Raw genomic sequence first — 13,764 nt, 5'->3', positions numbered from 1 at the left:
CAGGTAAGTCAGTGGCAGGGCCAGGAACAAAGTCCCCTATGGGATTTGACTTCAGGGAGGGACAGTAACGAGAAGTCCTGGGCTGCCTTGCAGCCTGCAGCAGGCCTCTGTATGCTCATTTGCATGACATTTGCCTGCTCTCCAAAGGACACTGATGCCCCTTCTCAGCAGTGGATGGCTGAGCCCTGTGACAGGCCCCAGGGACTAGGATCTGCCCTGCCCCCCCAACTTCCAGGATTGCATTGGAGGCCAATCCTCATGATCCTCCATCCTCACGGGTCCTCTGTTTTCTCATCTATGAGAGACAATGGGAGTCAGAGGACTGGGAGGGGTAAGTCCAAATTTTCCTTCCCTCTCTGGGAAACACAGATGAGACCCAGAGACAGTTAAGCAGAGGGAGGAAACCCATCCAGGAGAAGGGGTGAGGCATCTGTCCATACAGCTTTCATGCAGGGGACCACACAGGCCCATGAGGATACAGAGGTGACCGTGGACCACCAGAAAGCTCTGGGTACAAAACTTTGGGCATTTTCTAGCCACACTGAGTGCAATCACTCCTCTCGAAGCAATCCAGCAATTCTGGAAACATCAGGATCTCAGGGATTACTTAGCAGATGAGAGAGAGAGAGGGAAAGAGGCAGAAGCAGAGGGCCCACCTCAGAGCCCTGTCACTCATTTACCCTCCTCACTCATTGACTGAATCATCAGTTCATTCAGCAAACATTTCCAGGGACCCTGTGCTGGGTCCTGACCATCGAAGTTTCCTGGGCCTGTTTTTCACCTTCCTGCCAGCCTGTTCCCCCACTGCTGGGCCTTTCTCCACCCTAGTTCCTTGCCCCCAGAAACCCCATTTGGCTCTCATGGGTCTTGGGTCACTGAAAAAGCTCCCTTTCTTCACTGAAACTGAGACGCTGAGACCTCCCCACCAGGTGACCTTGAGCTAGTCCCTCACCCAAACCACACCCAGTTGAGCACTGGAAAGAGAAAAGCTGCCAGAGAGGGGCTGGGCTGTGAAAACATCCGGGGCAGGTGGCCAGGTGTCTGCAGAATAGCAGGGGGGGTACAGAGGCTGAGACAGGAGGGAACTCCAGTGGCTGGAGCCGGAGTGTCTGGCTTTGGGATGGGAAGGATAGAGCCAGGCAGGGGGCGGGCATTAAGGCCCAAAAATGGGACAAAGGTGGGGGCCAAGGCAAGCCCTGAGCTGGCGGGGAGTCAAGGCAGCTCACAGGATCATGGCAGGGACTTGGATGTCTTTGCGGCCCTGTAAAGGGTGCTGACTTCTGACTTACCTGTCTCTATCTTACCCTCAGGTGTGTCAATAACCCACCTTTGAGTAAGAACCCACAGGCCTAATGGCTGGAGGGTGGGGGCAGACAGGTGCCAGCTGGGACCCCAGCCAGGCCAATGGGCACATTTTCTACCCTGCTACATGACCATTTCAGCCTCAGCAGTCAGCTTGAAGGGTTCCCAGAGAGCAGGCCACCTTGCCTTGGCCACCTCTAGGTTGGGAAGTAGGTGCCTGTGTCTTTAAATTCTCAGCAGGTTGAAACGGCTGATGACATCACTGGTTCCCGGGAGCGGAGGAGCTAGAGCCAGAGCCCGAGGGAGCCCGGGCTGCTAGGGGCTGCAGACATGGAGGGCCAGAGCAGCAGTGGCAGCAGGAGGCCAGGGACCCGGGCTGGCCTGGGACCCTTGCCGGTGCCCGTGCCCCGTGGGGTTTCCCAAACTGGGGCACCCTCCAAGGTAAGACCCCTAAAACCTAGTCCCCCATCCCTGATCCTTGGTCCCACACACCCCCACACACCACAGGCACTCTGGTGCCCCTGGCTGAGGGGTGGGCACTCTCCTCTGCCCACTGGCAGGGGCTAGGCAAACAGGGCACTCTGGGGGGTGAGGGGGCAGTGATGGGACACCCAGAGAGAGATGGAGTTAGCCATCTCTGGGAGCCCCCAGGAGAGCCCTGGGCCGGGTGTCGTGGGATCCAGCTGTACTCCAGCTTTGCTGTGTGACCTTGGGCAAGTTGCTTGTCTTCTCTGAACCAATGCAAAATGAGGAGGCTTGTCCCTGAAGACTAAAATGGTGACATCTGGGATGTCTAAGTTGTTAGTGCTGGAGGCGGTATGGTGGTTGGGGGGACACTTGGAGCCAAGGAGGACGCCCAAAATGCAGCCTCAAAGAGCTAAGTTTGAGGAGGAATGTGGAGGCAGAGTTTCAGGTTCTCTGAACTGAGAAGGACATGGGACACAGACAGAGCTGCCTGTCTGGAGGCAGGGATGGGCCGCCTCAAGGCGAGGGTAAATCTTCTTCTGCTCTCCCTGGCAGAGGACGTTTTATCCTGTCTTCCGGAGACAGGGGCATCAGAAACAGAGGACAGATGGGAAAGAGAGAGGAGGTCCCCTCAGAGCCTCACATCCCCCCATTCCACCTGCCAGACAAAAGGAGGATACCTGCTTGCCTGTCCTCAGAGGTGGGGGAAACAGGGGAGAGGGTACAGCTGGGCACAGAGAAGTGAATGCCAGGATCAACAGAATCCTGGACTTGCTCTGACTGTTAGAATCACACTTGATAAGGACGGACTATTCCATGGGCTCGGATGGAATCCTTGCAAATGTTCGGCTCATAAACACAGAGAATAGGAGACCGAGGCTTCTCGGGAGCAAAATGTGGCCAGCAACCCTTCACCAGACGCTTTCATTTTACAGACAAAAACTGAGGTCCTGGGCAGAGAGGTGCTTGCCTGCGGTGAAACGGAGCTGGGCTTGGAATTGACATGGCTAGTCTTAGCCTTGGGCTCTTGCTCCTATATGGAACTCTGGGACCAAGGAGTTTGGGATGCTTGGCAGGGACAAAGCTGGGGGTTTCTTGAGGAACTGTGGAGGAAAGGAGACAAATTTAATAGGCTAGATCCAGGGTGTCCAGAGAGGGCAGATCTGGGGTGTTAGGTCAGTAGCCCTTAGCCAGGGGAGCAGGAGGATATGCAAGGAGGGCTGACTCTAGACACCCAACCTCCAGCGTGCCCAGGGAGTGGGTGTTAGTCAGGAGGGCAAGGAGAGTGCCCTTGGGTTCAGGTTCACAACCTGCCTCATTTGAGTTGGGGTCTTAGGTTCCCCATCTATGAGAGGGGTCAGACTTGAGGGAGGGGATAAAGTTCTGCATCCTGTTTCTTCCAAAAGAGCAGCTGATTCATGACAGAATGGATTGAGGTGAGAAATTAGGGAGTACGTCCTTGCAAATACATACCTTTCTTAGCTAGACGGAGTCTGCTGGGGTCTCTATGGAACTTGGGGCCCAAGCCCCTGGTTAGGATTACCCTGAGTCTTTGACTTGTCTTCTGCAAGGTGGATGCAAGTTTTCAGCTCCCAGTGAAGGAGAATATGGCCCTAGTACCCTCGGAACCAAGATTGGCTCTAGTGCCTGTGGGCCCAAGAGCAGCTATGCCACCTTCCACAGAGGGTCCAAGGTCTGCTCTGGTGTCTCCCATCCTGGCTACACTGTCTACCCCGGAAAGGCAGAAGACAGCTCCTACCCGCCGCAGTTCCAGCCTAGCTCCAACATCTGTGGGTCAGTTGGTCGTGTCTGCCTCAGGTGGGCCAAAGACTCCTCCAGTGACCTCAGGCTCAGTCCTGGCTCCAACATCCCTGGGACAGCTGGTGATGTCTGCCTCAGCAGCGCCGAGGCCTCCCCCACCCACCCTGCGGCCCCGGCTGTCTCCGACGTCCAGGGAACAGAAGCAGGTGCCACCTGCCTCCGTGGGACTCAAGCCAGCACTGGCTGCCTCAGGCCTGAGCCTGGCTCTGGCCCCTGAGGAGCAGCCCCCACAGCCCCCCTTCAACTCTTCCCCAGTGCCCAGTCCAGTTTTGTCATCCTCTCAGGACCAGGTCCTGGCTCCAGCTTATATAACATCGACCTCGGCCTCTGGGGGATGGACACCAGCTAAACAGAGGGATCCCCCAGCCTCTAAACCCCTCCCCTCTTCCAAAGGGCATCTCCAGGCTTCAGCTCAGGCATCTGGTCCTGTGGGCTCCACATCCTTGAGCCAAATCCCCCCAGACCCCCGAATCTCCCCTTCCTTCAGAGCCCGGCCTGAGGCCCCCCGCAGCAGCCCTGAGGATCCTGTCCTGCCCCGGCTACCCCAGACCCTGCCCCTGGATGTGGGCCAGGGCCCTCCAGAGCCTGCCACCCGTTCCCCAGGACTTCTGTCCCCTACCTTCCGGCCAGGAGCCTCCTCAGCTCAGACTGTGCCCCCACCTCTGCCCAAGCCACCCCGGTCTCCCAGCCGTTCCCCCAGCCTCTCCCCCAATCGCTCCCCCTGTGTCCCCCCAGCCCCTGAGACGGCCCTCCCTAGGCCTGGCACCCAGGGTGCAGGGTCTAGTGGGCACACAAGCCCCAGTCTTCAGCCCCGAGAAACGCCAGCTCCGGTCACCACCTCCCCTTCTACCTCCACCTCATCATCCTCTTGGTCAGCTCAGCCTACCTGCAAGAGTGACCCTGGCTTCTGGTGAGGGGGCCCTCTCCCAAGAAACATTGGTGGGGCTTGAGTTCTGAAGCTAGCCATCTTCCCACGGTGGCTTACCCTACACTACCCCAGTTTACTTGCCCGAGGAAGATTCTTTGGGGGTACTGGGCCTACTGTGGGACCCTCAGGAGACAGCATCTTCTCCTGAGGGACTTGCCCACCCCTGCCTCAATCACCCTCCTCTGGGAGAGTCTGGTAGGAGGGATATTGGGCCCACTTGTCCTCCTTCTGAGAGCTTACACCTACACCTGCCTCAGTTTACTTCCCCAGAAAGAGCCCTGTGGGAGGAAGGTTGAGGAGGGAGTGGTGCCCAGTGGTAACCCCTCTTATACCCCCAACCCCAGGATCACTGTGGTCACGTGGAATGTGGGCACTGCCATGCCTCCTGACGACGTCACATCCCTCCTCCATCTGGGCAGCGGCGGCAGTGACAGTGACGGGGCAGACATGATTGCCATAGGGTGAGGGCGCCAGGGGTGTGGACCCGGTTCCTGGATCCCTCCTGCCTCCCAGACCCTTGCCCATGGGAAGGACTTCTAGGGCACCCCCAACCCGACAGCCGCCTCACCCCCCACCCCCACCCCTATCCCCACCCCTACCCGCAGGTTGCAGGAAGTGAACTCCATGATCAACAAGCGGCTCAAGGACGCGCTCTTCACAGACCAGTGGAGCGAGCTCTTCATGGACGCGCTGGCACCCTTCAACTTCGTGCTGGTAACGTCTCCCTCAGCCCCTAGAAGGGGGAGCCCCCTGGAGTCCTGGCCTGAGCTCTGCGTTGATTCACTGTGAGGCCTGCTAGACCTCTGTTGCTGGGTCCGCGAAACAGGATGGAGGAGCAGATCTCAAAGACTAGGGGAAAGCGCACAGCCGGGCGGGGGCGGGGGGGGGGGCGGGGAGAGGGCGGGGAATGGGGTTGTGTCTGGTCCCTCAATCACCTTGCCTTCGGCCGCAGGTGAGTACAGTGCGGATGCAGGGCGTCATCCTGCTGCTGTTCGCCAAGTACTACCACCTGCCCTTCCTGAGGGACGTGCAGACGGATTGCACGCGCACCGGCCTGGGTGGCTATTGGGTGAGCATCGGAGCGGCCCGGGAGGGGACAAGGCCCTAAGGGGTCTATAGATTAGTCCTCTGGGTGCTCCACGCACTGGCAAGGTCTCCCCATGCTCCGCCCCTTACTCTGACGCCTGCCTCTCCCCAACCCCGCCCAACACCCCACACCCCACACCATTTTCTAGACTCAACCCTCTTCCAGTCCCAGCCCCATCCCACGGTGCTGCTCCTTTGCCTTGAACCCACCCCTCGCTAAGCCTTTTCTCTGGCTGGCGGCCTCGCCCCCTCTATGCCCCGCCCAGTGCCTCCTCCCCTTGCTGAGGCCCCGCCCATGACTCGACCAACCCTGTCTCCCAAGGGCAACAAGGGTGGAGTGAGCGTGCGACTGGCGGCCTTCGGGCACATGCTCTGCTTCCTGAACTGCCACTTGCCCGCGCACATGGACAAGGCAGAGCAGCGCAAGGACAACTTCCAGACCATCCTTAGCCTCCAGCAGTTCCCGGGGCCCGGGGCGCACGGCATCCTGGATCACGAGTATGGGCTCAGGGCGGGGCCAAATGGAGCTTGGGCGGGGCTAGTGAAGGAGAGGTGGGCTTCAGAGTCTCGAACACTTGGCCCCTGGAACCTGAGTACCAGCCTGGGTGGGCCTTGTAGGGAGAGGCAGAGCCTATACCGGGTGGGCGGTCCCCCCGAACTAAGTCTAGGAACAAGATTGCTGGTAAGTTTGATGGCGGACAGAAACTGCCGGGTGGAGCTTTGCCCAGAGGCACCGCCTTGGTGGTGGTCCAATCAAACTTTCTTTTTTATCTACATCCCCCTGCTGTTCCTTGGTGGTTTGGTTGTGGGTGGAGAAGGATTTGGGTTGGGCTTTTTCTCCCCGCGGACCCTGCTGACCCCCATCCCCAAACAGCCTCGTGTTCTGGTTTGGGGACCTCAACTTCCGCATCGAGAGCTATGACCTGCACTTTGTCAAGTTTGCCATTGACAGAGACCAGCTCCACCAGCTCTGGGAGAAGGACCAGGTGCAGAACCCCAGCCCACAACCCTAAACACCAAACACACAGAACATGACCCACCACACTTTTGTCTACTAGGCTCTGGCTCTTGGCTTCACCTGTCCCATCCAAGCCATTGTCCAATTTTGCCCTTTTGAACTTTCACAGCTCAACATGGCCAAGAACACCTGGCCCATCCTGAAGGGCTTCCAGGAGGGGCCCCTCAACTTTGCGCCCACCTTCAAATTTGATGTGGGTACTAATAAATATGATACCAGGTGAGCTCAGAACTGGGATGAGGTGGAGGCATGGGCTGAGGTCTTCTGGATAGGGAAGAAAGGGAAGACGATTGGCAAGAAGCAAGGTTGGGGGCTGTGCCTCAAACCCCTGAAACTTAGGTCACCCCTGCCCACTTCAGTGCCAAGAAGCGGAAGCCAGCCTGGACAGACCGTATCCTGTGGAAGGTCAAGGCTCCAGGTGTGGGTCCCAGCCCCTCAGGACGGGAAAGCCACCGGCTTCAGGTAACACAGCACAGCTACCGCAGCCACATGGAATACACAGTCAGTGACCACAAGCCAGTGGCTGCCCAGTTCGTCCTGCAGGTGAGTCCTGGCCTCATCCTCCCATCATGACATCCCCAGGTCCAATTCAGCATCACCTGGCCTACTGGTAACCCCTTGCACCTGCCCTCAGCAGCATCCATTCACTGTAGCAGAGTGGGAGTGGCTTATGACCCCCATTTTCAGATGAGGAAACTGAGGCTCGGAGACATGGCATCACATCGGGGTCACACAGCTGGGAAATGGAAGAATTGGAATTTGAACCCAAGCTAGTCTGTTTTCAGAGTCCATGCCTTCTCCACTAATCCCTAACTCGGTTCTTCTGAGAAAGGATTAGGACGACTTTTGTGAAAATTCACATTATGCAGTCATATAATAAGACCCACAAAATCAAAATGTTTATTCAAACTTCATATAGCACTCATTCATATTTATTTACCATTTTACCATGTGTCAAGCACCATGAGTGAGGTAGTAATGGGGAGGAGGAGTTGAGAGATGAAAAATACAAAGCTAAATCCTAAACAGTTACTGTAACTTAGCATTGTGTGTAGGGGTGAGGTGTCTGGTTGCCAAAGTAAAAAGAAATGCTAGAATGTCAGAACCGGACCTGGGAGACCACGTAGTCCAACAGTCTATTTTTCTATGGGGAAACTGAGGCCCCCAGTAGGGCAGGCATGTACCCCAAGTCGCACATCAGCCCTAAACCCCAACTCTGGGCTCTCCAATTCCCTTCCTTGATCTCATAAGAGGGAGTCTGCAGGCCAGAGAATGTTTTCCCTGGTAACTCTGCCATGTGGTCAGTCCATGGGACATTGGCCAGTATCCTCAGCTGGGAATGGAAAGCTGCCCAAGTCTGGCCTCCTGTGACCTTTGGTAAAGGAGTTGGGTGTGAGGTTCACCCTCAGTCAGGGGTCTCATCTTGAGAACCACTCCTTTTTGGTGCCCTACCCTGACCTTCCTTCCTCATCAAGGACTCTGACCCTTGCAGAATGTTACCTGTTGAGTCCCTACTGCATGCCAAGCCCTGGGATTCTGTCATCCCTTTGAATGCCTTTGTAGGCCCTGAGAGATCCAAATTCTCCTCCCAGTTTTACTGTTGAGGGAAACTGAGACTCAGAGAACTTAAGTCTCTTAACTGAAGCAACACAATCAGAGTGGGACTTAGTGAGAGTTTTGACCTTGCAAGGCCCCAGAGAGCATTTCCAAGAGGCCACCCCTGGCAAAACTTGCAAAGGCCCCAGAGAGCATTTCCAAGAGGCCACCCCTGGCTGTTAGGAACCTAGGGACAGGGAGAGGATGTTCTGGTTTCTTCTGAAACAGCCTGGCTCAAAAGCTGAGGAGGGAGGGAAACCCAAAACCTGATAAATAGGAGGGGAGCAGACAAAAGCCTGAGGCTCACACGCCATCTGAGTCCTTCCTTGAGGGACAGAGGAGGGGCAAGGGCAGAACCAGGGCTGCCCTATTCCCTTCAAAGCTGTATCCTTGCTCCCTAAGGAGGCTATTGCCGTAAAGATCCCTGGGCTGGGAGGTGAGAAGCCTGGCATTTATCCTAGATCTATTCAGCCTTGGTTTCCCAATCTGTAAGGTGGTTTTGGAGGCCCTGTCTCTCAGCTGATTTGTGCTGACTCAGGCCCAAGGACACTCGCGAGGGTCCCCCCTGATGTTGCCCCCACCCCTGGGCAGTTCGCTTACAGGGACGACGTGCCGCTAGTGAGGTTGGAGGTGGCCGATGAGTGGGTGCGGCCTGAGCAGGCGGTGGTAAGGTACCGCATTGAAACCGTGTTCGCCCGCAGCTCCTGGGACTGGATCGGCTTGTACCGGGTGAGAAGGGCAGGGATGGTCAGTGCCTCAAGGAAGGGAGGAGCAGGAGGAGCAGCAGGGGTGGGGGGATGGGGGGTAGGGGTGGGGGGTTGATAAGAGATACCACCCTGAATCCTCTCACCCCAGGTGGGTTTCCGCCACTGCAAGGACTACGTGGCTTACGTGTGGGCCAAACATGAGGATGTGGATGGGAGCATCTACCAGGTACTGAAAGGGAGGGCGAGGGTGGGAGGAAGCCCCCGTCGCCCTTGGGGCTTGGGACTTGACTTGGGCAGTCCTTGAGGCTGCCTCCCTGACCCCAACCTGGGCCCTCCAGGTGACCTTCAGTGAGGAGTCACTGCCCAAGGGGCATGGAGATTTCATCCTGGGCTATTACAGCCACACGCACAGTATCCTTATTGGTGTCACTGAGCCCTTCCAGGTGAGTAGGTCATACTGTGGGAGTGGGGGCTTCCCAAAGACCCTGTTCACAACGCTGTAGCCTCTACCTTCTGCTCCATGGTCTCCTACAAGTAGCCTGACTTTTCCCGGGTCTACTCATGGCCAGGGTGGGAGTGGTTCCAAGACACCTTGAGTGGCTGGCTGGGGAGTAGGGCAGCCCAGTGACCAGCCATCTCCCCCAGATCTCTCTGCCTACCTCGGAGCTGGCCAGCAGCAGCACAGACAGCTCGAGTGCCAGCTCAGAGGACGAGGATGACAGTACCCTGGAGCTGCTTGCACCCAAGTCCCGTAGCCCCAGCCCTGGCAAGTCCAAGAGGCACCGCAGCCGCAGCCCAGGCCTAGCCCGCTTCCCCGGCCTTGCCCTTCGGCCTTCATCTCGCGAACGCCGCGGTGCCAGCCGCAGCCCCTCGCCACAGAGCCGCCGCCTGCCCCGGGTAGCCCCCGACAGGAGCCATGATGGTGGCAGCCGGGGCAGTAGTGAGGAGGGGCCCTCTGGGTTGCCTGGTCCCTGGGCCTTCCCACCATCTGTGCCTCAAAGCCTCGGCCTGCTGCCTGCCTTGCGCCTGGAGCCCGTCGACCCTGGTGGTGGGGGTTCCTGGAGACCTAATCGGGAGGCCCCAGCCCCCAGCAGCCTGTCTACCAGTCCCCAGGGCCAGCAGGGGCTGGAGGAAGGGGGTCTGGGACCCTGAGGGTGGGTGAGCCGGTAGGCCCAGGAGGCCGCCGCTGTGCCCTGATCTGCAAACCCACCTGTGTCCCTCTTGCTGCTGCTCCAGCTTTATTCGCACCTGCCACTCTGTCCTGGCCAGGGCTGGCCACGTGGGGTCCCCCAAACTCAGTCCTGGCACCTCAACTGTGACAATCAGAAAACCCCTATTGACCCCCATCTGAGATGGGGAAGGGGATGCGATCCTGGAGGCCATCAGTTAGAAATTAAATGCTCCAGCCTCACTCCTGACTCCTTTCTAACTTGTTAGCAGTCTGGGGGTGGGGGTAGTCAGAGGAAGGGACTAAAGAGGCAAGAGGATGATAGATCTGACAATTACCAGATTCCAGCTGTATACATTACAGATGCCATCTCTTTTAATCTGCACCACAACCCTGAGTTGTGGTGTTGAGTTCAGTGCAGTTCTTAGACGTATTTCATAGGTGAGCAAACTGAGGCCTCCAGAAGGCAAACCTCTCAGAATCAGACACCCAACCACAGTCTGGCTATGTGTTAGAGGGAGGGAACGTTTACTAGGTGCTAAGCACTGTTCGTGTATTGGTTTCCTTAATCCTCAACATTCCTATGAGGTAGGCCCTCATCACACTGCCCCTTTTCAGAGGAGTTACTAAGGCTCAGAGTGGGGGAGGTCCCTCATTGAAGGACACAGAGGAGATCTGAGTTTTAAGTTTAGGGTAGGAAAAAATGGGCCAGGACTGGGCCAGGAAGGGCACAGCAGCTGTTGAGAAGGGATTCCCCAGGGAAAAGGGTTGGACAGTGCCCCCCGCAGCCACCCTCCCCTTCCCTGGATTCAGACACAGGCGCTTCTGTGACATCCCATTTCCCACCGGCTGCCTCAGGCCTCAGCAAGTAGGTTCCTGGGGCTCCTCTGGACAAGTTTTTGAGATACGTGTTGATTTTGCAACCAGGAGATACAGTACTCTTCCTCATACCTCCGGAGGCTGCTGTACTAAATTACCCTTTCTTCATTCCCATCTGGCAAGGTCCAAGCCCAGAGCATCAGAATGTGCCTCCTGAACACCCCAGCCAAGCACAGAGGGGTTGGGTCACCAGCTCAAAATCACCCAGCACAGTAGGAGACGTGGTCCAGCATTTCAGCCTCACCTCCCCTTGCCTCCTGGCTGTCCACGGGATCCTGAGCCATGCTTCAGTCTAACACACGGAGAGGAAGCCAAGAACCCCTGGGGCCTAGCAGAGCTAGGGGCAGGGCCCCGTCTGGTGCCCAGGAGAGCTGGAATTGAGATCACCGGTTCTAGGATTTCTCCCTCCTGTTGGGTCTCTGGAAGGTCAGCTGCAGGCAGCGGTCATAGAATGACATGGGGGCTCTTGGGTGATCCGAAGGCTGCAACTGCCCCTCACCTGTGCCCACACCCCAGAGCTGGCGTCGCCTCTTTTGAAGTCGCCACAAGTGCCGGGCTGATACCTTAATGGCCCTAGGGTCTCCGAAACAGCTGTGGGCCAAGAAAAGTGGGGCGGGTGGTCACGGCTGCCAAAGATCCCACCCTACTTTGCAGACTCGGGGGCTGAACCTGGCGAGAAGCAGGGCTGGGGCCAGGGAGGGGTTACACCTCTAAGGGGGGAAGCAGAAGAAACCTAGGTTGGCACCCGGAGGGCCCAGTTTGGCCACCAGCTTGCTGCGGAGACGTGGGCCAATCTGGGCCTCAGTTTCCTCAGCCCTGAAATGGGGACGGTAACAAGGGGCTTGCTCTGGGAATCAGAGCTGAAATGAGATTTTAGGTGAGGAGTAAGAGTTAAACATTTTACTGTGTGCCAGGCAGGCCTTGGGCTATGTGGGTTGCACATTCCATTTCCTTGGTTTCTACAAGCTTTTTATAGGTAAGAAAATGGAGGCATGGAGAGGTGACTGAACTTGCTAGGTCACCAGGGAGCAGGGGGAAGATGACAATGGAACTCAGAACTGCCTTAACCCGCTTCCCCATCCCCTCAGCCCAGGCACACAAAGGGAGGATGAGCAAACCACCCCTTGGGAAAATGCCCCCTCCCTCCTGGCCTGGCCACCACTTACCCTTTGCCCTCAGCACAGTCCAGTGGAGGGGCAAGCTCGAAGCAGGTCATGCCTAGCAGCTCCCAAAGCACGTTGGTGCCCTCAGGTGGGCTGTGGAGCCTCAGGAAGCGTGCCAGACTGAGGGCAGAGGCAGGCTTAAGCTGGGGCAGGGTCCGGCCACCCGGGAGCCCCTTCTCACAGACTGGCAGCAGCCCGCCCACCCCCAAGGGTCCGAGCAGGCCTCACCGACGTGTGCAATTGCAGTGGAAGAGGGGCTCATGGGCGCTATTGAGCAGCTGGAACTTGGTCTCCTGAGGCCCAATCTGCTGCTCGCATTGATCCAGGCGGCGGAAGCTGCGGCAGGCCCGGCGGGCATCTGGGTTTGGGGGGCATGGTGGTGAGGGGAGCCCAGTCCCCCAGCAAATCCCCACTGATGCCCACTGCCATTTAGGGGAAACAGAGGCACACGTGCTCAGCCACACAAACACAGGGTCCTCCTGTCTCACATCCTTCCTGTCTCATGTACACACACACACACAAACACACACACACACACACACACACACACACAGCAGTGCTACCATAGAACCCAGAATGTTGGTCAGGAAAGGCTTTTTGGAGGAAGAGACTGCTGAGCTAGTACAAGAAGACTCGGGAAGAATGCTCCAGGCAGAAGGAACTGCATGTGCAAAGGCCCAGAGGTGGGAGAGAGCAAGCTGCTTTTGAGGAACCAAAGGAGGCTTATAAGACTGGAGTTTCAGCTGGGGAATAGAATCTGCAGGACCAGTGCCTGAGGACCCTGTATGTGGGCACATCGTGAGTTAAGAGGAGCCATGGTAAGGGCTCAGTGAGGAGTGAAATGGTCAAGTTTAGGGCTTACAAAAATCCTTCTAGCTGCAGCATGACCTGATAGGAGGTTGGGGTATCCCAGGAGGAGTATGGAAAAAGAAACGAAGCAACACAACCCCTCACAGAGGCAGGGCTACCTTCCCATATCAGGAACCCCCAAAGTTAGGTTCTGCGCTCACCCCAGGGTTTTAGGCCATTCTGTGGCCGCTGGAGGCCTGGATGGGTGACCTCCAGCCAGGCTGTTGGGGACATATCAGGTTTGGTAGAGGCCATGGGGACCCAGAGGGCTGTGGTGTTGGTTTTGTGGGTGTGCTTAGACCCTTTCCACTGTGGCGGCCGCTTCTGAGGATGCTGCTTTTGTCGAGGCTTGCTGAGGGCTGGGCTTTGGAGGCTGGGAGTCATGGGAGTGGCGGGGGAGCTCCAGGAGGCATTGTAGATGGTCCTGGACTGGAGGCGGGCAAGGGGTATGGAGCCATATGTTCTACACCTGGAAGGTAGCAATTGGTGGCAAATGGTAATTCACAATCCCCTTCCTCCCCCACCCACCATCCCCCAACCAAGAAGCCCCAGGTTCATCTCCATGGAGACCAAAGCTCTGCCAGTCCCATCCCTTATCCCACTGGCCTGTGTAGAGCACCCAGGGAAGTTCCACATCCTGGGCCCTGCCCTGAGGAGAGCACAGGGAGGATGAGGCATCATTTGCTGGAGGACGGACGTACAGACAAGCCTCCCTCCTAAGGCTTGGAGCCCGAGCTCCCCCTCTGGCTGGGAAGGTGATCGAAGGGAGCAGCCACATACCC

General features: G+C 57.3%; 2 protein-coding genes across 3 annotated transcripts in view; one reads left to right on the top strand and one right to left on the bottom strand.

Moving 5' to 3' along the window:
- Positions 1-1,557: 1,557 nt before the first annotated feature.
- LOC111160074 (inositol polyphosphate-5-phosphatase J) lies at positions 1,558-10,075 on the top strand. Of its 2 annotated transcripts, none has more exons than XM_022522884.1 (13): positions 1,558-1,743; positions 3,339-4,498; positions 4,861-4,977; positions 5,122-5,230; positions 5,469-5,585; positions 5,925-6,100; positions 6,477-6,588; positions 6,730-6,839; positions 6,980-7,163; positions 8,808-8,945; positions 9,072-9,149; positions 9,262-9,366; positions 9,569-10,075. In XM_022522884.1, the coding sequence occupies exons 1-13, from the start codon at positions 1,633-1,635 to the stop codon at positions 10,073-10,075; spliced, it is 3,024 nt and encodes a 1,007-aa protein (XP_022378592.1). In that variant the 5' UTR covers positions 1,558-1,632. The 2 variants fall into 2 exon arrangements, with proteins under 2 accessions (XP_022378592.1, XP_022378593.1); XM_022522885.1 differs by having other exon boundaries at positions 1,633-1,743; positions 3,339-3,412.
- Positions 10,076-11,362: 1,287 nt separating this feature from the next.
- Positions 11,363-13,764, bottom strand: part of LOC111160096 (phospholipase A2 group III) — a 5,588-nt gene continuing 3,186 nt past the window's right edge. Inside the window, exons 4-7 of the mRNA XM_022522929.1 lie at positions 13,144-13,452; positions 12,362-12,491; positions 12,137-12,253; positions 11,363-11,561 (exon numbers count right to left, since the gene is read on the bottom strand). Of these exons, the coding sequence (XP_022378637.1) occupies positions 11,363-11,561; positions 12,137-12,253; positions 12,362-12,491; positions 13,144-13,452 (755 nt within the window). The remainder of the gene's footprint in view (positions 11,562-12,136; positions 12,254-12,361; positions 12,492-13,143; positions 13,453-13,764) is intronic.

This window comes from Enhydra lutris, unplaced genomic scaffold (assembly GCF_002288905.1).
Source record: "Enhydra lutris kenyoni isolate GAN:26980312 unplaced genomic scaffold, ASM228890v2 scaffoldscaffold73, whole genome shotgun sequence".
NCBI lineage: Eukaryota > Metazoa > Chordata > Mammalia > Carnivora > Mustelidae > Enhydra > Enhydra lutris.
This window is presented reverse-complemented; position numbering and strand designations above follow the sequence as displayed.

Bases quoted from the DNA above. Each gene is read 5' to 3' on its own strand.
- LOC111160074 (XM_022522884.1), top strand. From the start codon at position 1,633: ATGGAGGGCCAGAGCAGCAGTGGCAGCAGGAGGCCAGGGACCCGGGCT. The intron at 6,101-6,476 runs GTATGGGCTCAG...ATCCCCAAACAG, and splicing joins CACGGCATCCTGGATCACGA to CCTCGTGTTCTGGTTTGGGG. The intron at 7,164-8,807 runs GTGAGTCCTGGC...ACCCCTGGGCAG, and splicing joins CTGCCCAGTTCGTCCTGCAG to TTCGCTTACAGGGACGACGT.